This window comes from Prunus persica, chromosome G2 (genome assembly GCF_000346465.2).
Source record: "Prunus persica cultivar Lovell chromosome G2, Prunus_persica_NCBIv2, whole genome shotgun sequence".
NCBI classification, from domain to species: domain Eukaryota; kingdom Viridiplantae; phylum Streptophyta; class Magnoliopsida; order Rosales; family Rosaceae; genus Prunus; species Prunus persica.
The window spans coordinates 20,706,475-20,727,071 of NC_034010.1; the positions used below are offsets into that span (position 1 = coordinate 20,706,475).

At 37.0% G+C, this 20,597-nt stretch overlaps 4 protein-coding genes and 2 non-coding genes across 7 annotated transcripts; 5 read left to right on the forward strand and 1 right to left on the reverse strand.

Annotated features, from left to right (window-relative positions):
• LOC18785192 (syntaxin-81) lies at window positions 2,210-5,449 on the forward strand. The gene is made up of 8 exons (XM_007218657.2): window positions 2,210-2,505; window positions 3,072-3,245; window positions 3,332-3,415; window positions 3,513-3,617; window positions 4,047-4,190; window positions 4,460-4,702; window positions 4,813-4,944; window positions 5,107-5,449. The coding sequence occupies exons 2-8, from the start codon at window positions 3,168-3,170 to the stop codon at window positions 5,248-5,250; spliced, it is 930 nt and encodes a 309-aa protein (XP_007218719.1). The 5' UTR covers window positions 2,210-2,505; window positions 3,072-3,167; the 3' UTR covers window positions 5,251-5,449.
• On the forward strand, window positions 5,992-7,999 carry LOC18785281 (protein FATTY ACID EXPORT 1, chloroplastic). Of its 2 annotated transcripts, none has more exons than XM_020557000.1 (2): window positions 5,992-6,291; window positions 7,006-7,999. In XM_020557000.1, the coding sequence occupies exon 2, from the start codon at window positions 7,043-7,045 to the stop codon at window positions 7,667-7,669; it is 627 nt and encodes a 208-aa protein (XP_020412589.1). In that variant the 5' UTR covers window positions 5,992-6,291; window positions 7,006-7,042; the 3' UTR covers window positions 7,670-7,999. The 2 variants fall into 2 exon arrangements, with proteins under 2 accessions (XP_020412589.1, XP_007220414.1); XM_007220352.2 differs by having other exon boundaries at window positions 5,997-6,291; window positions 7,015-7,999.
• On the reverse strand, window positions 8,449-10,155 carry LOC18786957 (transcription factor TCP9). The gene has a single exon (XM_007220294.2). It carries the CDS (start codon window positions 10,153-10,155, stop codon window positions 9,271-9,273), a length of 885 nt encoding a protein of 294 aa, XP_007220356.2. The 3' UTR covers window positions 8,449-9,270.
• TRNAM-CAU lies at window positions 13,461-13,532 on the forward strand. Its single transcript has one exon. It is a non-coding gene; the product is annotated as a tRNA-Met (tRNA).
• On the forward strand, window positions 13,720-13,791 carry TRNAM-CAU. Its single transcript has one exon. It is a non-coding gene; the product is annotated as a tRNA-Met (tRNA).
• Window positions 17,205-19,619, forward strand: LOC18786902 (RING-box protein 1a). Its single transcript, XM_007218555.2, has 6 exons — window positions 17,205-17,434; window positions 17,882-18,021; window positions 18,134-18,184; window positions 18,269-18,328; window positions 19,083-19,154; window positions 19,284-19,619. The coding sequence occupies exons 2-6, from the start codon at window positions 17,889-17,891 to the stop codon at window positions 19,319-19,321; spliced, it is 354 nt and encodes a 117-aa protein (XP_007218617.1). The 5' UTR covers window positions 17,205-17,434; window positions 17,882-17,888; the 3' UTR covers window positions 19,322-19,619.

Here is a 20,597-nt window from a genome sequence, read left to right on the forward strand (position 1 = left end):
GGAATGATGCCATATCACAGCTGCTTAGAATCTCAGTAAAGTCAGAAGAAGAAAAAGACCATTCACTAATGACAAGATACATAAGGGCAAAATCTGAACATAGCCCTCGTTTGCCATGAAAACTTTCATTTGCACAACAAGAATTCAACTTTCATGTGTTGGAATTGTAAACAACGAATGCACTAAAGCATCAAATGCATGATTAAGATAATGATTTTAATTGCTTAAATGAACATCAGAAATCATTGAAGCACTTCTTCAAACGATATACCCAATTGCAGTCACAAACATTTAAACACTAAAAGGACCAAGCGTTGTCAAGGAGATATGTTATGGCATGGTGCTTGCTTTGGCTACTGGAAGCTTTGGAAAATGCATCATTGGAATGAGCAGAGGAAAGTGAGGGTGTTCCATGACTTGCTTGAAAAAGGTGAAATTAGTGTTGTTGCTAGGGAATAGATAGTTTCCATCATGATTTGATGGACGGCTTCATCAGTCTCTCCTTTCCATGGCTCTTGAACTTGAGATGAACTTAGTTTGGGTTTGAAATAATAAGTTTATCGTACTATTGTGCCCTACAGTATTATTTCAACTAATCAGTCTCTTTTTCAAACGTTATACCCAATTGCAGTCACAGACATTTAAACACTGCAAAGAAAGACCCATGATTTATCCTAACCAAAAAGAATCTCAAATCTTCACGATGAAAGAGAAGCACTGAAGGAGACACACTGACCATAGAAGAATCACTTATGAAGAACAAGTCCCAGAAAAGAAATAAGAGATCAGAGATGACATGGTTTAAGCCAGAGTAGAGATGGGTGGGCTTCGCTATCGCTGGAAACAGAGTCAACAATTACAAGTCACTCCAGACAAGTGAGTCGAATTGGAGAGCGAGCATGAATCCGAAGGAGTAGGCTGACGAATCAACCGATTGATGATCCGAGTTGTAGGAAAAACTCTGGTATGATTTATCGTTGTTGGCAGATTAGAGAGAAGATAAGGATGAGGAAGGGGAAGAGGTAGGGAAGAACCAATTGAATATACGTGAAACAAAACTTCCTACACCGCTTAGGTTTCTGTAAAGTGAAGAGAAAATAAAATAAAATAAAATAAAAGCTCATTTAATTATGTGGCATAGCCAACTCATTAGCCACATCAGTTGGTACAAAAATATGGTACAACTAGATGGTCTCCCTAGCATTACCCTTTTTTTAATCACGCGCTACACGCCACTTACATAGTTTGACAAATATTTTTCGCAATTGTATTTATATAGATGTCCGTTTCAACAGTTTCATATTTTAAGCGCACGCATGTGATAAATCGCCGTTTTAAAAATTTTCCTTTACCACCCGTATTTTTCTATACGTCCATCTTAACAGTTTCTTTTTTTATTTTATAGCATGTAAACTGTTAAGATAGACGTCTAGAAAAATACGGGCGATAAAAGGAAAACTTTTAAGACGATCATGCATCAGACTCACGCGATTAAAATATGAAACTATTGAAACGGACATCTATATAAATACAATTGCGAAAAAATATTTGTCAAACTATGTAAGTCGCGCGTAGCGCGTGATTAAAAAAAAGCCTCTCGCACGCGCGGAAGCGCGTGCAGGGAGGCTAGTATATATATAAAGCAAAATGCAGAGAATTGTGAAACATTTAAAATACCAGAAAATGCCATTGGTTAATTCAAACATTAAGAATTGAAATTATTAATTAAATGAGGATAATATGGTAAATTTATTTTTTTATATTAAAAAATTTTAAAATTAAAAACAAAATCAGATAATATGTCATACTTTTATGGAACATAACTACACATGTTATCTTTTTTTTAATTCTAAAAATAAATAAATAAATAAAACCAGTATATATAAAGCAAAAGGCAGAGAATGGTGAAATATTCAAAATACCATAAAATATGCCTTTGGTTAATCCAAACATTAATAATTGAAATTATTAATTAAATGAGGATAATATAGTAAATTTATATTTTTTATATTTTTTATATTTATAAAATAAAATAAAATCATATAATAGGTCCTACTTTTATAAAACACAACTACCAATTATCTTTTTTAATTGTAACATAAAATTTTAAATTAAAAAAAAATTAATTGGCGCGTGTGCCAAAGGGCTAGTATATATTATATTTTTTTAAAAGTTACCATGGTGTTTTTTTTTTTTTGTTTGGGCAAGTTACCATGGTGTTGTGTTGTCATAAGTTGCAAAAGTTACCAAAACAAAATAAAAGAAATAGATTTTTAATATTCTAAAATTCACAACAACAAAAAAATCACAAAACCGGACCCAGCTTAAAATACCCGCCCCGATTGAATAAACCGAGCAAAACTCAATTGACGTTTCTCTCCCCCTCGTCTTTCATTCAAAGAAACTCTGGTTCTCTCTCCCTCGTTATAACTTATATCCAGATCCTTCACCGTTCTCTCACTCTTAAGCTAGCTGCCGTTGGATTCCTTTGTTGCCGATTCGCAAGTAATCTTCAGATTCCGTAAAAAAGTTTCCATTTTTCGTAATTGTTGAAATTATGGGATCAAGCATGGAAATATTAGTGAATTCTTGTAATTATGTGCAAATTACTGGTGTGTGTTTTGGTGGCTGGGATTTAGAGAATTGAAGTTCTAATTTTATTTTCCTGGATTATTATTCTTGTTGTGAATCAATGGTTATGAACTCCACTTCTGTGGTTTTAGTATTGGGGATCAGCATGAAAGTTTTGGTGCTAAAAAAAAAGACCTTTTCTCCTATATTTTGCCCTACAAAAATAATTTACCTGATTTTTGTCCCCCATTTTCTCCCATTGTCAACTAACAAGTGGGTTCTAGTTTCTACAATATTATGTGTCTAATCTCATATGAGAATTCAGAGAAAATCAGCTTCAGATATTCCTGAGTTTACCTATAATGAATTAGGACTTTCTGGTTGCTGGAAAAAAAAAAAAAAAAAAAAAAGTGAATTTATTCTTTTACTGCTTCTCAAGGGTTTACCTCACTCTCTCTGCTTCCCTAGGGTTTCTAATTGAACTTTCGATGTTTTTTTAGCTAATACAAGCAGCATCCAGCTAAGCTTTCGGAGTTTTTTGAAGCCCTGAAACTGGGAATTGAGGAAAATTTGGGTTGGGGTTCCAATTGTAAAGAATGTCCAAAGTCCGGGATAGGATGGAAGATTTCAAAGATGCTGTGCGCCACTCTGCTCTCTCTTTGGGTTACAATGAGGTTCGCAAATTAATTCCATTGCTCTCTAATTTATTGAAATTATGGTTTTTCTTGTGAATCAAAGTCTTTTATCTGCAAATTTACAGTCCAAATTGGCAGCCATTATGGCAAAATTTATTATACATGCACCCCGCCAGAGGTCACCTTTCACCAGAGCCGCTCTCAAGACGGTACTTACACATTTGCCACTCTGCTTCTTCTTCTCCTTCTTCTTCTTCCTTTGTAATCTCTTGTGTTTTAATTCATTTCCTTTAATAAATGAATCAGATGGAAAGCATTGGAGCTCTGGAACAGTTTATGTTGAAACATAGAAAAGATTATGTGGATCTGCATCGGACCACTGAACAGGAGAGAGATAGCATTGAGCATGAAGTAAGTTATCAATTGACTATAATTTAAATCCATTTTGTCTCTGTAGAAATTTTGAGTTTCCACAACTTTGTTGGATTGTCAGTGGATAAGTAAATTCTAGTAAGTTCATTTTACTAATTATTAGTATTGTTTGTGTTGACGAAAGTGATTCATTAGGCAACTCTTCAGAAATATATATGTTACAAACTCTACGACTTCGTTTATGCTGTTCAATTTGGTTCCAAAGTGCGTAAATGTGCATGTGTAAGAACAAATTATTCTGTAATATTAAAGCTTGTTTCTTTATCATATATCTGTTTCAGTCCTGTGTATTCACTTGCATATATTTGAAAGAACCATGTTTGGTAAATGCTGTGGATTATGATATAATTTGGTTAAGCTGTATGGTTTTGTATTATGCTTACCTTTCCATTGTGTCATGATATGCAGGTAAGTGCTTTTATCAAAGCATGTCAAGAACAAATTGATGTTCTCAAAAATAGCATTAATGATGACGAGGCAAACTCAAAGGGATGGCTTGGCATTAGGACTGATTACTCTAATGCTGATACTATAGCACACAAACATGGTGTGGTACGGTTATTTCTCATAATGTATTAAGTGTGTCCTTTGATGTTATATTCTGTCCTCATAAGCCTATGATCTCTAAGGCAGGAACCCTGCATTTCTCCATCTTGGCTTTGTTGAACATGGGACCTCTTGTGCCTTTTAGTTCTTATGGGCGACTGTTAATATTCAATCAAGTTAATTAGGAATTTTATATTCCTCATTGTAAACATATTTGCATGAAATCAATGGCATATTTGGTAATTAATTGTCTAATGCTTACTCTTAAACTGCAGGTTTTGATTTTAAGTGAGAGACTCCATTCAGTCACTTCACAGTTTGATAAGCTAAGAGCCATACGCTTCCAAGATACCATTAATAGAGCAACACCTAGAAGAAAACTTAAGCGGATTGCAAATTCAGAACCTGCAGATGCTTCTAACTCCAACAATTTGGAGCTCAGGGAACCTAATGAACTTCAACCTGAGCCTCTAACAGTCCAACAGCAACTCTTGGACGATGAAACACGTGCCCTTCAGGTCATCAGAATCTTGGCTCTCTATTGGTTTTTTATTTTCTTGTTGTTCCATTATGTAGAACCCTGAAAATGGATAAAGTTGCTTACTGCTGTTCTTGGTATGCGATGCAGGTGGAGCTGACTAACCTTCTAGATGCAGTTCAGCAAACTGAAACTAAGATGGTGGAAATGTCTGCGCTGAATCACCTTATGTCCACACACGTGCTGCAACAAGCTCAACAGATAGAGCAACTCTATGATCAGGTGACTAGATATATGATATATGTTGTTCCATACATAGGTCTTGTTTATTATCTGCTCCCTAAAATTTGCCTTTGAATTGGTGGTATATGCTTAAATCATACACAAAGTCATAAGTATACATTCCAAAGACCTATTGCTAATTATCTCTGTTCTCTTTGACAGGCAGTTGAAGCAACGAAGAATGTAGAGCTTGGAAACAAAGAGATCTCAAAAGCAATCCAGCGGAACAACAGCAGCAGGACGTTTCTTTTGCTTTTCATCGTTTTATTAACTTTTTCGGTTCTCTTTCTCGATTGGTATAATTGAATGTACTCATCTTTGTATAATTTTGATTCTATACTTGTTAAAGAGAAATGCATGTTCACCAAACTTTGGCAGAGGTAACCGAGAAAAAAATTTGAAAGTTTAGATTTTTCTTTGTCATCTTCGGTTCCAAGTTATGGAAAAACTGTATTTACAAATGTTGTATTTTTTATTTCTAAGACAGAACAAAACTTGAGTCCTAGCTATCTCCCAAATTTTGTTCCTGTAATGACCTTCCCAATTTTATGATAGTTGGGTCAACAACGATTTGATTTAGTTTAGGCTGGAAGATAATTAAATTCCCAAAACTGTCCTCTATATTTTTATTTTTCCTGCTGTATCTGAAGGTGAACAGAACACGTCTGTTGGTAAAACAAATATTTTATGAACGGCTTAATTGTAATTATAAGCATAGAAAAATTGGTGTCCAATTAGAACCGCCATAAAAATAAAATAAAATAAAATAGACCACTCAAATAAATATATATATGAATTCCTTGATTCAATTAATGTATGTCATTTTAAATTTTATTATTTATAAATTCTTTAATATTTTCAAATTTCGTCATCCAAACACGAAAATGTGTTTCATAATATACTTTTATACTTAATTTCTATTTTCTGATAGTTATACTCAATAATTTTATAGATTACTGAATTTATATTGTTGATTTGCAAGTTTTTTTTCAAAATATGAGGTCTCAATTCAATTAACCTTAATTTCTCAACAACAGAAAAACCTTATATAATTCTTCTCATTAATATTCCAAATAAGCTTTGACCAAAAAAAGAAAAAACGAAAGCCTCCTAAAACCAACATCAGCCCTCACACACACGCCCAATTCCTTCTCTCTCTTTCCTTCTGTCAGCAGCCATGCCCAGTCAAAGCTGAAAGCTTGATCTGAAGATTGCTACCAAAGCTTGATTTGTTCAAGTCTTCATCAACCCCGTCACATCCAGATCCTTCACCGTTCTCTCACCCATCCCTCAGCTCTCTCACTCTTGAGGTAGCTGTTGTTGGATTCCTTCGTTGCCCATCTGCAGGTAAGATTCAGATTCCGTAGTTTTTGAAATTTTGGGATCAAGCATGGAAATTTTACTGAGTTCTTGTAATTATGTGCAAATTACTGGTGTGTTTTGATGCCTGGGATTTAGAGAATTGTAGTTCTGATTTTCTTTTGCTGGGTTATTGTTCTTGTTGTGAATCAATGGTGGCTGCCCATCTTATGAGTTGGAAGAATTTGCTTGTAATCCAGTTTTTTTTTTTTAAGTCTTGTCCTTTAATATTAATATTATGCAGGGAAACATCCTACAATTGTTTCTGGTTTTTTTTTTTTTAAATAAAAAAATTGTATGATTTTCTTGATTTTTAACTAGATGGGCTTGATTTCGACCTGACCAACAGTATAATTGTGCTTTCTCAACAAACAAAAAAAACCATCATTTGTGATTCAAATCCTGGCCAGTCGAAGAGAAGTTTTAATCCTATCTGATCTAGCCTAAGCTTTATGCCATTTCAAGGTACTGGCATGACTTTAAAATCTTACTGTAGGACAGTTTGAGCATGCAATGTGTGTAACATGATGGTGAGCAGCAATGACAAAACCCGAGATCTCTCCCATTTTTAGATTTGTATACACGAAATGAAGTCATTTTATATGTAAACTTGGAAGAAATTGACAATGGCAGACAAAATCTCTATGATTTCTTTAAATATTTGATATAATTTTGTGGGAAATTTCATTAACTTGAAATTAGTTGGTACAGAACTAGTAACCGAAACAACATCAGAACAATGGCAGCAGCAACGACTTCGCAGCTCTCATGCTTCTCTGCTATGAATCGCCACCTCAACCTCCCCAGACATTCGCTCCTTTGCCCAACCATTCTTCGTCCCAAGTCCTTGTCAACTACTGTTATGAGTCTTGAAGGCGGTTCCAAGACCAAGACTAGTTTAAGTTACACTAGCGATGCACCAAAAGCAAAGTCGGATCCCCTTTTAGATGATGAACAAATTGCTGAACCGAAAAGAGCGGCCAAGATTCATGATTTCTGTTTCGGCATTCCATTTGGCGGGATTGTTCTAAGTGGTGGACTTATTGGCTTCATCTTTTCTAGAAATCCTGCCACTTTGAGCACTGGCGTCTTGTATGGAGCAGCATTGCTAGCCCTTAGTACCTTCAGCTTGAAGATCTGGAGGCAAGGAAAATCCAGTTTACCCTTCATTCTAGGGCAAGCAGCTTTGGCGGCAGTCCTCCTGTGGAAGCACGTTCAGACCTACTCATTGACGAAGAAAGTATTTCCAACAGGCTTCTATGCTGTCATCAGTGCAGCAATGTTATGCTTCTATTCATATGTCGTCCTGTCTGGAGGAAACCCACCACCGAAGAAGTTGAAGCCATCTGCAAGTGTTGCATCGTGATAGAAAGCCTAAAGGTCTGATTAGGTATAAAGGTTACAAAGTTTGTATGACTGAATGTTGTTTTGTTTATAAGAATTATAAAGGAATTTGCTCATGAATAATGTCACTGTTAAACTTCAAATGGAGCATAAAAGGTCAACTTCAATGGTGAGGCGAAACACAACATGAAATTTGAGCGAGTCTGATGCATCTTTTTGTACTTTTATGTTGTTGGTCTTAATCAACATGGTTGTCTTTCTTCTTCTCTGTTTCATGAAAGATTTGTTTCTCTTGGAACCCTGCTATTTTGGTGAAACAGGGGCTTGAAATGTCTATCTGAAAAGTTTCAGTGTGATTTGTTTCTCTTGTGGTCTCCCGCCCAGCTCTCTTTCTTTGATTTGAAAAAGAAAAAAGGCAAGAACAAAAGGTTAACAAACAAACATTGTTTTTGAATTTAAATTTTTTTCTGTGAAATTTCCGCACATATCAATCCGCGCACTTCTTATGGATTATGATAACAACAATCAACCCTTCTTTTTTCAATGGCTTGGGAACCAACCATCTTTTTCAATGTATTTTTATAAGAGCAACTACTGTAATAGTGTGACAAAAATTGGATAACAAGTTGGTGTTTATAGTATTATTATTTTTATAATTTTCTTCGTCGACATAAAAAAGTTAAACCTAGAATGAGACACATAAAAACTTATAAAATCTGTGCAACTTTTCTTGAACATAATTCAGTGATTTATAACACCACATTAATCTAATAATGTAGAATTTTCAAGGAAAGAAGCATGCAAGCAAAGAGTCAAAATGAAAGCTATAATATATGACAAATATAAAGATAGGGAAAGTTAAAAATTAGGTCTAAAGAGTAAATTTACAATTCTGTTGGTAAAGTAAAATACCAAGTTGGGGGTTGCATCTAATGCGCCCATCTTCATCCTCATCACCGTCACATTTCCATTTTCTGCACACCCACAACCCCAAAAACAAAAACAAAAATTTGAAAAAAGAAAAAAGAAAGAAAAGGGTAAACACTAAACGGGCCCCACAATTCTTCTGATAGAGATGGAAGGTGCCCCACAACAAAGAGCACCTACGAAGCCGACACCTGTCGGCATTTCCATCGGACCCATCCAACCTCGATGGGGACCACCACACGCGAAGGCCGCCTTGGTAATGGTGCTTTTGAACGGTCCAGCTGGAGGGCCCCCACACTCTTGGGCCCCGCTCCCACCATCACATGGACAGTGAGATGACGTGGGCCCCGCGTTTTATATTAAAATATAGCTCTCCCAAGTCTTACCCACCACCCCGCGACCCACACGGTGCACAGAACAAACCCTAAAACCCACTCTACCCCACCATCACCCGTGTGGTCCCCACCTCCCGCCTAATCCAACCCCACTTCACACGTGCATCGCCTTAAACCCCTCCCTCACGTGACCACGTGCTCCCCCTTTCCCTGTCCAAAAAAATAAAAGAAAAAACCCAAAACCCAACGCTGAGGAAGACGAAGCTAAGCAGATAGCCGTACAAAAACCGTCAAGATTTCGCCGCCAAAATCTAAAATCCCAGAAAAAACGCTTTCTGGGTTTTTCTGGATTTTGGGCTTGTCAATGGTTTGAAGAGCCAGACATGAATTGAAGCTCCTTCTTGTCGTAAATTTCCAAAGAGAAGTCTCTGAGCGTCTGAGGGGCAGTGGAAGCGGCCATATGGGTCGTTGCAGCAGCCGAACTGGGGCCCACGAAAGAGGATATGGGTCGGGCCGAAATGTTGATAAACGGAGCGGCGGCGACGGTGGTTGGAAATGTAAATATGTGAGGCTGGGTCGAAGCGGAAGGGACCATGAAGAAAGCTCCGGGAACGACGCCGTTTGACGGTATGGCCCACATGGGGAGCACGCCTTGAGGTACCACCGCTTGCACCGCTGCTGTCGGTGGCTGTTGGTGATGTCGTTCTGTTGTTAAAGGGGCTAAACCCGCCGAGGCCGAAACGCCGTCGTTCAAGTCCACGTACTCGCTGTTTGAGTTCCGCTTGCGCTTTTTCTTGTCGGGCGGGTCCTCGCCGGGTCGCGGGTCCGGAGCGGACGTGGGGATTTTGAGCGCCCCGTTCACGGACATCGCGATCGCAGGCACGGTTCCGGTGCCGGTGGCGGCGATGATGGCCGGCTCGGCGTGCTCCAAGAGCCACCGGATGGTCTCGCCGTCGGACTTGTGCCCTAGCTCCCGGGTCAGCTGGAAGATCCGAGCCGCGCACGTGGCGGGCATTCGGATCCTCCGGCCCCGTCCCTCCACTTTGGTGTGCCGGTCCTTCGTTGACGCTCTCTTCGGCGCGTGCACCGCCACAGGCATAGCTACGTCCCGCTCGTCCTTGGGCGCAAGCATGAGAGCTTGGGATGGGCCGGCGGGCTCTTCTGAGTCGGATTCTTCTCCGCCGTTGATTCTGAGATCGACGGACGGTGTGGCTTGGTCTGGTTCAAGTTCTCGTTTCTCAGTCATGGTCATGTTGAAGCCGAAAATCAACGAAGACCCAATTGAGAAGGAGCAAAACCCAGATAGAATCACACAAAGAAATTCGAAATTCGAAAGAAAAAACGAAAATTTCGCTGCGGACAAAAAAAATAGTTGCAGAGTTCAAGTGGAGCGCAGAGACTGGAGGGAAAGCTTGAAAATGAAGCGTTTTCTCTATGCGCTTAAACAACACGTTGAGGAGGATATTCTCTGTAATTTATATACAAATCAATATCATGGGAGGAGGGATGGGTAGAGTAATTTGATTATTAAATTTTTTACGGTTATTATTAGGAGGAAAAAATGGAAGAAATCTACGGTTCGCTGCCCATCACATATCAAGTTAGACCCACAGGTGATGACACATGGCGGGGCCCATTGTAATTGGGTTTATCTATTCAGTTGAGTCAAAGGTGGTGATGGGTCCAATGAGAAAGGCACTATAAAATCGTTTTAGCTGTTTTGATTTATTTTTGTTTACACACACGCTATATACTATACGTTGTGAATTTGTGAGTGTTTATGCTTACAATATTCTTTTCTGTCATTTTGAGGAAAATTGGGCTTATGAGATTAATTCTTAATTCTTTCTTGTCGTATTGTATGGAATATAACGATGTGTTATAATATAGGTGGATCGTATGGTCGATATTTTTTGTTTCTAAAAATGTACACAAGTAATATCATGTGGTCGTGCTCATATACGGAACTATAATTACTCGTATTGTAGTCAAATTTCTTCGTCATATCTTTCATCTAGCATGATATCATCTGCCTCTCTAATCAATGAATAAAACGAATGAAAAGGAATATAAAAAGGAGGGACCAAGTCAAGCATTGAAAAGGAATATGCCATGAGATGAATGAGCTAACTTTCTTTATCATTTCACAGTTCCACAATGCCAATAAGTTGTATCCGGAATGGCCATAGCTCATACTGCATGGACCCAACTCTATCTTCATTTCATATATACAAATACACGTTCATCCACAAGTGAGACAACCCTAATTTTTCCTTATTACAAAGGGAATGTCATTGTCCTTATGTTGGACATACAAAACAAAGAAATACAAAATAGAAAAGACTGTGTGAGCTGATACTTGGTAAAAATACAGAATACTAGCAAGATACATCAAAGAATATGAGCAACTAAACATAAATCAAAAAGATAAGCTGATCGTAACAGATTTATAGTTCTAGTAGTTAGTGGACAATTACTCATGTACTCAATTTCCCAATCACTCCAATACGGAATTAACTAAGAGCATCCACAATTGACTCCTTAAACTACCTCATTAAACAAAATTTAGGAAGAAATTGAAAAAAAACAATTCCAACCATACTCCATATCCACCTCCTAAAATAGAAAGACCGCTAGGAGCTCCTAAATCTGAGGAGAGATAAATGACTCTTAGTGGCTCCCTATAATTTAATTCTATTTTGTTTTATGCATAGTTTAAACTTTTAATTAATGATAACTAGTTTTTTTTAATATTATTTTGCATAGAGATGGACCAATCATATTGAATTAAAAAATAATTATAGTATTTCCTAAACCAGAGAGTATGATTAGAGTTCAAATTTTATAAGGAGCTTCTAAAATAATTTTTTTGTGTTTTTAGCTAAATTTCAACTAAAATATAGGGAGCAAGATTGTAGTTGCTCTAACTTACCACAACTTTCCGACATGTCGCGTTAAAATTGTGCTTCAATATCAAAATATACAGTGCATTTTGATAACTTTTTTGGACCATATATTCCAATCACTTTCATTTCATATGCTTGGATTAGGCGAATTGTACTTGCAAAGAAGTTTAGGCCTATTTTCTTATTAGTTAGTCACACATATTAATCCTCGCTCGTTGTCCAATAGCCACATACTAGAAATAAGGTAACAACAACTAATGGCAACATAAAGAGAGTTGAAAACTAGTAGTAGTACTTAGTGAAAATGGCGTTTATTAATGGGGTTACCAATTTCAAATGGCACATTAATGTGCTACAAGGTCATTCCTAGGTGTGTGGACCAAACACCTTTGTTATGATGGTAAAACAGATTTCCAAAACCATTATAGTGTCCAGCGTTAGGTAGAGAATGGTAAAACATTCAAAATATCAGAAAATATCCTTGGTTAATGTAAACATTAAGAATTGAAATTATTAATTAAATGAGGATAACATGGTAAATTCACACTTTCATATTACAAAAATTAAAATTAAAAGAAAAATCAAATACTTGATCCTATTTTTATGAAACACAATTACTCATTATCTTTTTTAATTCTAAAATAAATATTTTAAAATTTTTAAAAATAAAAAAAAACCTCTTGCAGGTCCAGAAACACGTACGAATATGCTAGTTTATTATGATGTGTGAGTCTTTGCGAGTGTTAAGTGTGAACATTAACACTCAAATAGGAAGGAAGAGACCAAAATAGTTTTAAAATATTATTATAAGAAATTAAGGGATTGCATTCATAACTATACGAGAATTGCAACACCATTATCACAAAATCAACTCATTGTCAGACAACATGAAAAGATAACAAATTCGCACCAATCGACTTTACTCTTCGACAAAAAGAAAAAATACACCGAAAAAATAATAAATCTGTTATAGTTTTACGCCATAAACTAGTGAATGAAAAAGAGAGGAAGATGAGACGAAAAAGCATGGTAGTCCCCGAAATAGTTAACAAATTAAGACGCATGAAATAGATTAAAATAAAAAAAAATTATCTGATGGGATTCACTATCGCATATATTTTTTATTTTTTATTTTTTATTTTTTGTCAACCACACAATTACTGTGAAATGGGTAGGCAACATCTTCTAAACTGGTGGGGTCCAACCAATTTGTCAATCCAACCGTTGGATCCGACCACCTATGGTGGACCTTACCTCATAGCCTAAAAGTTTTCTTATAAAGTGGGCCTACTGCACACGCACTTAAGACGAGGACCAGCGAATTGCCGCTCGCTGGGGTTCGGTCTGGGACGGGACCCACCGGTTCTACACTAATATTAGTGATGGGCCTCACAGCTTGCGTAGGCCACAATGGGATATGGCTGAGACTGAGAGAGACCCACTTGCTCAAAACTGGTCCCTGTTTACTTTCTAGATGGGGACCCCCCTTTTTGGGGGCCCCATTTGTTTTTCCTTTCCTTTCTATGCTATATGTGGACCCCATTTACAGCCTTGCCAAAAGACACATGAATAAATGGTATCTCGACACGTGTCTTTAATGAATTTTTAGATATAAATGGAATTACAGTAAGAAATATATTAATAAATCAGAGTGGCGCAGCGGAAGCGTGGTGGGCCCATAACCCACAGGTCCCAGGATCGAAACCTGGCTCTGATAAAAAAGAGTGGCTTCCAATTATTTTTTTTGTTTTTTTAGGCCTTTTACTTTCAATTCAATCTCTAAGTATAACCATTAACATGTAAGAGAGAAAGAATAAGTATGAGATGAACAAATGGTATCTCGACATGTGTTTTTAATGAATTTGTAGATATAAATGGAATTACAATAAGAAATATATTAATAAATCAGAGTGGCGCAGCGGAAGCGTGGTGGGCCCATAACCCACAGGTCCCAGGATCGAAACCTGGCTCTGATAAAAAAGAGTGGGCTTCCAATTATTTTTTTTTTGTTTTTTTAGGCCTTTTACTTTCAATTCAATCTTCAAGTATAACCATTAACCTGTAAGAGAGAAAGAATAAGTGCTAGTTTGGCATTGCTTATTTGTGATAATAAGTGATTTTTTAAAAATTTTAGGAAGCACAGCCCGTTTGGTAAACTATGAGAAAATCACTTATTGTTAAAAATTGTTGTGAGATAAAGCTATAAGGGAAAACAGCTAATGAAGTGCTTTCATTTTCTGATTATGCAGGAATCAGTTTCAAAGAGGCGCTGGGTTTAATGATTTTGCGGCAATCATTTTCTGATTATGTGGGAATTAGTACCAACAATACTTTTAACAAAAAGTTTACTACGCCAAACTGTTTTCTCTCATAGCTGATTTCTCTCACAGCAAATCTGACAGCGATTATTTTCACAGCACAGCAATGCCAAACTGGCCCTAGTATGAGATGAACAAATGGTATCTTGACATGTGTTTTTAATGAATTTGTAAATGGAATTACAATAAGAAATATATTAATAAATCAGAGTGGCACAGCAGAAGCGTGGTGGGCCCATAACCCACAGGTCCCAAGATTGAAACCTGCCTTTGATAAAAAAGAGTGGCTTCTAATTAACTTTTTTTATTTTTTTTGTTTTCTATTGCCCTCTAACTCAATACTTGTCAAAAAAAAATTATAAAAAAAAAGAAGCAAATAGGCTACTTTCAGCAGCTTGACGAAACCAAGCCAAGCTCACAGGGCACTGAAGATAAAATGCCAATGACCCAATGCCTTGGGAAAAAGCCCAATCCAGCATATTTATTTTGCAAGATCAAATAGAAACCAAGAAGAAAAATGGGTGGCGCCTCACCCACATGAAGAAGTTCAGTTGCGTGAAGATCTTGGAACTCCAAAAAGCTTCGTGCCTATGCGCTCAGGCTAGGAAAGTTTCACCAAATAAGATCGAATGAAAGAAAGTGAAGGAAAAAGGGGAGGGAGGCTTGATAAAATTGAGAGTTCCGGTGCCTATAAAAGGAGGTACCTTCAACCCAGCGAACACACCATCCAAGAGTGCGACCAAGCTTTCGTTGAGCAACTAGAAATTTACTCAAGACACCCAATTCTCTATTTCCAAATTTCCCTATCTTCCTTAGTCAAAATCCCCCCAAACTTCTCTCTCCTAGCTCTAAACCTTTGCTTCCATAAGAAATCCAAGCTCTTTCTCTCTATTACTAAACTCACAAAGACTTAGCTCCCATGCCACAAGCTTCTCAAACCAAGTCATATTCTAATCCGTCACAACCGTTTGATTCATTCGTGAAAGGGATCAAAATGTTTTCTAAGGCTCCACAAACCTTTCAAAACACCCTTGGGCCCTGGTTCTTAAACTTAAGCATAGGGGCAACTCTATCTATTTTTTTTTTTACGACAGCCTAAGTCCATTCGTCAGGCTGTTGGAACAAAAAGACCTCTACAAATTTCAATCTAGTACTCTTGGAGTTAATAATTTACACTATAAGTGAACATAATGTATATGGTTAAGCGTTATGTTTTACGTTTTGAACCCTCCTGAAATATAAAATTTTCACTCCCCTCCTCCTCCTGTATACTTATAAAACCCTAGAAATTTGTATTTTTTAAAAAAAGGCTTAATATCACCAAACGTCCTTAAGGTTTACGAAATTATCAGATTGTTTTTTTTTTTTTAATGTCATTCGTGGTCATCAACGTTAGTACGTGTGCTCACAAATGGTCCATGCCGTTAGGTTCCGTCAAAAACTCCGTTAGTTTGCTGACGTGGCATATCTATATATGTATATATATCACAAAACATCCTTAAGGTTCACGCACTTTTGGCAAATGGTCCCTGCAAATTTTTTTTTCATTTAAAATTCATAAAATTTTGGTTTTCTTTTTTAAATTATTTAAAAATATATATTGTATTTTAAATACATGTGGCACTATATTATTGGAGATGTGGGCTCCACATATATGCCTCGTCAACAAACTAGTGGAGTTTTTAAAAAATAATTTAAAAATAAAAAAAACCATTTATAGAAGGATTTTAACCTTGAGGACCATTTATGAACCTTAAACCCTTGATTTTTTCATTTATAAATTTTATGTATTTAAAATTATTTTTTTAAAACTCCATTAGTTCGTTGATGCAGCATATATGTGGAGCCCATATCTCCAATAATATAGTGTCACGTGTATTTAAAATTCATAAAATTTATAAAAGAAAATAAAACAAAAAAATTTCGCAGGATCCATTTTTGATAGGTGCTTGAACCTTAGGAATGTTTTATGATATATATATATATATATATAGTTTTTCTCTAATGCGGACATCCGCATTGTGCTAAAGTCCGGTCGTGTCCTTCCAGCTTCTTTTCTGTAGGTGGATTTGATTTCATACATGTATAAAGCAAAAGCATGGTAAGCACTCCATATATAAATATATAATTAGGGGTTGGGCCTTCCAAAAGGTATCCCAAAAGTGGGAAGGTGTGCAGAAGAACAATAAGCAATACCATTGGTTGCTACTGTAAGCTGGCTTCTTTTTCTGTTTAATTATAGAGCCATATCAGTGATGAACGGGTTCTACTAAGCCAGTATGGTTCCTCAAGCCAAGTGGGTTCCACTAAGAACCAAATTCACTTGCAAAAAGAAGTTGCAAAAGAGACGACTGGACTTTAACATAATGCAGACGTCCGCATTAGAGAAAAACTCTATATATATACAGAGAGCTTCTATTGAGGGATTTTTCAAATAAGCTTATTTGAGGGACATCCCTTGTAGGGCCCATTCCGGATTGTATTTCACTAATCCAAACTATCTATTTTGTAGATACACATTCAAAGATCATTTCTACAAAAAATCACTTGAATCCGATATCAATTGAGTTATTGAAATTTTAGTAATTTCTTAAAGTACAGTGTTCATTGATTTTGTAGGACACAATTGAATGTCGAAACGGTTTCCAATTTGTCTAATTTTTTGTAAGGATGATCTATAAATGAAGACCTAAAAAATAGATGGTTCGGATCATTGGAAAAAAAATTGTATGGTATCCTACATGGCGTCCCTCAATAGAAAGGGACTGTATATATATATATATATATATATATATATACCACGTCAGCATACTAACAGAGTTTTTGACAGAACCTAATGGCAGAGATCATTTATGAGCACATACATAGACCAACCTTGAGGACTATGAATGACAAAAAAAAAAAAAATTAAGAATGCAATCTGATAATTTCATTAACTTTAATAACGTTTTGTGATATAAAGAGTAATTATAATTTTGGTCACAAAAGCCTTAGAAATTCTTATCGGAAAATAAGCGCCTAGAAATTATCTTGTTTAATAACTTTTATGATAAAAGCTTATTTTCTTAAAATGGCATCATAGTGTTGTCACATAAGGGATGTCAACATAGTACTCTCATTGAAAAACAAAAACAAAAAAAGAAGAAATTCTCATACCCACAAAGAAGAAAACCCGACCCAATTATAATAACCCAGCAAACTCAGTTAGTGTTTCTCTCTCTCGCTTTCTCCCTCGTCTAACTCTGATTCTCCTCATAGAGCGAGAACAAAGCTTCGTTGCCGCTAGCAATCACACCATTCGGTACGTCAAATTTTCAGGTTTCTTTCAATTTTTCTTCAATTTTGTTGTTTGGGATGCTTATTCAGTCGAAGGTTTTACCCAGTTCTGGAATTTCTTTTTGGGTTTAGAAAGATTTTCTTATTGTTTTCAATGGATCGTTTCTAGTTTCTTGTGATTTTTGTACATCTTTCTGTATCGTTTTTGTTCAACTTTAAAACATGATATGAGATTCCAGAAACCTTGGGTTATAGTTTTGTTATAATTTCTTGCTGCCGATCTGCAACTGAGCTTTCATGAATTCCACTTCTGGGATTGTTGAAATTTTGGGTCTACGCATGAAATATTACTGAATTATTGAAATTATGTTGTTAGTTAAAGCCCCTTATTTTGGTGTACTTGCTGCCCATATATGTAGATATTTGGTGTAATACGATGAATTTTGAGTTTTTTATTTTGCTAATTATGAAGCTAAGTCATGGCCACATTGGACTCTGACGTGCCGATGGTTCCGGTGGGCGAGGCTTCGAGCAGTGCTGGTCCTTCTTCGACCAAGAGGCCCAAGCGGTTCGAGATCAAGAAGTGGAATGCTGTTGCTCTCTGGGCTTGGGGTAACCACTCGAAACTCTAACCCTAATTTATCTGATTTCCTCATGGTTTAGAATTTTAACTAACTTGGTGTTTAAGTCGGGTACTGATGTTGTTTTGCTTTGTTATATGCAGATATTGTGGTTGATAACTGTGCCATTTGCAGGAACCATATCATGGATCTCTGTGAGTGTTTTTCGTATAATTTTATAGTTTGATTTTTCTTGATTGTTTTATTGAGTCATTGATTTTTTGTTTGGTGGTGAGTAGGCATCGAGTGCCAAGCGAACCAGGCAAGTGCCACAAGTGAGGAGTGTACGGTTGCTTGGGGTATGCTTCAGCTTTCAAACCCTACTTTCCTCAAGTTTATGCGTATGCTAATCATTTAAGACTACTATAGTTGATGCGCCCTTGGTAGCTAATCACATTTATGATATTTCACCATTAATCTGGCTCATAGGTAGCTTAAAAGTTCACTAGTATTTAATATTTTAATAAATTTTTTGGATACCTGCCTTGTTTTTTATTTCTCATGTTTTCTACCCGGACATTCTACATAATTGGCAAGCCCGTTCTTTGTAATTCTGTATCTTTGAAGTGTAATAGAGGGAAGGGAAAGAATTGTATCTTAGATCATGCAAAGATGGTGGTTAAGACTTTTTCTTAGTGTGGTTAGTATCTCTGTTAGGTGCTTAAATATAAAGAAAAAGAACGGAAAACTTCATTGAAAGGGAGATTTTTTCATAGAAAGAAAAAAGGAGATTCTTGAAGTCGTATTGCAGAACTGTTCATTATATTTTCTCTGGCATATCAGCTTGCTTGAATTCCTCTTTATGCATTCTATGTGTCCTCAAAGCTGTATTTTATAGTCTTATCACTCATTCACCCCATATCATTGCCTGAAATTGATCACTTACATCATATTTGATCTATCTGGGTTAATGCTTGAAACAGATGTTGGTAATGATAGTCTTCTTGTGTGTGTGGGGACCTTGGTTATCATTACTTATTCTAAAATTAGTCAGTCAAACATTTACTACATCTTCATTAAGCATCTGGTGTTTCTTTGTCTGAATATCTGTAGGGGTCTGTAACCATGCATTCCACTTCCATTGCATAAGCCGATGGCTGAAAACGCGCCAAGTGTGTCCGTTGGGTAAGATTTATGCCTTACTCATCTCCTTCCCATTCTTATATTATATTTCCTTTCCCTGCTGCTTCTGTCTTTATAGCACGACATTGTCTTATTTCCTAATTTTTTGTTGTGCTTGTCTGGTTAACCCAGATAACAGTGAGTGGGAGTTTCAGAAGTACGGTCACTAGAACCTTCATGTGGTCGAGTGTAGGATCTTCTATGCACTTAGTCAAGTGTTGGATATCTTCTGCGCACTTTCTACGCTGGAGGTGTCGAGGAGGGTCTTAACCCCCTATGTCTATCATCTTTTCTTTGTGCTTATTTTTCTTCTCAACTTTAAATCAACCGAGCCCGTATATTTTTGTTTAGCATTCAGCTACTCAAGTGCGTGATTATGGATTTGCCACAGTAAAAGTTATAATTGCCTTGCCCTGTTATTATCATTAAGAATGAACTATAAATTTTCAACTCTCTCTTTTGCAGGCATGGTTTTCTTTTGGATTTAGTGATGTTTATTTATTTTTAACCCCAGGCAGCATTTGCCGCATGCTTGATTGTGTCGAGTGTGGTGACTCAGACAAATGACACCTTTTGGCTCAAGGATATACGTGTGTTTTGCCTAACGGCATGCTTAAAATGCATGATCTTGTTCTCAATGACATGAATAAAATGTCGTTTAATGTTAAAACCTCTTTATCTTTGTTTACAATCAGAATTAAAATGCATGATCTTGCTGTTGGTTGCATACATAGTGAAAATGAGATCTAAGTGCATCTCTTTGTTGTAAGATGGCTCCTTCCCTATCTGCGAGGAGCAGGCTTATGTTGGGGCAATGGAAATGAAGGCTTCAATTGAAACAGTGAAGAAAAGCATAACTAATCTTAATCGAACCCTACTAAAAAAGGCAGCTCTATTTGACATATTTGTTCAAGGCATTTGTTCCACCGTGATCAAGGAGCAGTTTGAGAAAGCTCTCAATCGAGCCTGGCGAACCGCATCTGGATTTAAGACATCTACTCAAATATATTTTCCATACATGGGCTCCTTTTCATCAAACTAAACACGGACTTTCCAAACAAAAAATTATGAAAGAGGGGGGCAAAGCCCCAGCACCAGAAACCTAAACAGACTCAGCAACCAGCAATCTGTCTTGCGTGACACCTAAGAGCCACTCCAGCGGACGGGCCGAGCCCGAGGCGAGGGGAAAAAAAAAAAAAATTTCGTTCCACCGCATAGCCCAAGCCCCGGGGGGGGGGGGGGGGGGGGGGGGGGGGGGGGGGGTGGGACCCACCAACTCGGGCCAGCCCGAAGGCGAGACGAGCCCGACCTGCAGCCAACGGGAAGTTGCCACGTGTCGCGTCCCCAGCCCTCCGATCAGCATCTCCGAATCCAATCCTACGACTGAGGCTTTTTTGGGCAATAAAAATATGAAAAAAAATCGTAAATTTTTTTTAAAAAATTCAG

What these genes read in the sequence shown, in the direction of transcription:
- LOC18786902 (XM_007218555.2), top strand. Translation starts at nt 17,889, where the DNA reads ATGGCCACATTGGACTCTGACGTGCCGATGGTTCCGGTGGGCGAGGCT. An exon ending in TGTTGCTCTCTGGGCTTGGG is followed by an intron (nt 18,022 to 18,133) that starts GTAACCACTCGA and finishes TGTTATATGCAG; the next exon opens with ATATTGTGGTTGATAACTGT. An exon ending in GAACCATATCATGGATCTCT is followed by an intron (nt 18,185 to 18,268) that starts GTGAGTGTTTTT and finishes GGTGGTGAGTAG; the next exon opens with GCATCGAGTGCCAAGCGAAC.
- LOC18785192 (XM_007218657.2), top strand. Translation starts at nt 3,168, where the DNA reads ATGTCCAAAGTCCGGGATAGGATGGAAGATTTCAAAGATGCTGTGCGC. An exon ending in TAGCACACAAACATGGTGTG is followed by an intron (nt 4,191 to 4,459) that starts GTACGGTTATTT and finishes CTTAAACTGCAG; the next exon opens with GTTTTGATTTTAAGTGAGAG. An exon ending in TAGAGCAACTCTATGATCAG is followed by an intron (nt 4,945 to 5,106) that starts GTGACTAGATAT and finishes TCTCTTTGACAG; the next exon opens with GCAGTTGAAGCAACGAAGAA.
- LOC18785281 (XM_020557000.1), top strand. Translation starts at nt 7,043, where the DNA reads ATGGCAGCAGCAACGACTTCGCAGCTCTCATGCTTCTCTGCTATGAAT.
- LOC18786957 (XM_007220294.2), bottom strand. Translation starts at nt 10,155, where the DNA reads ATGACTGAGAAACGAGAACTTGAACCAGACCAAGCCACACCGTCCGTC.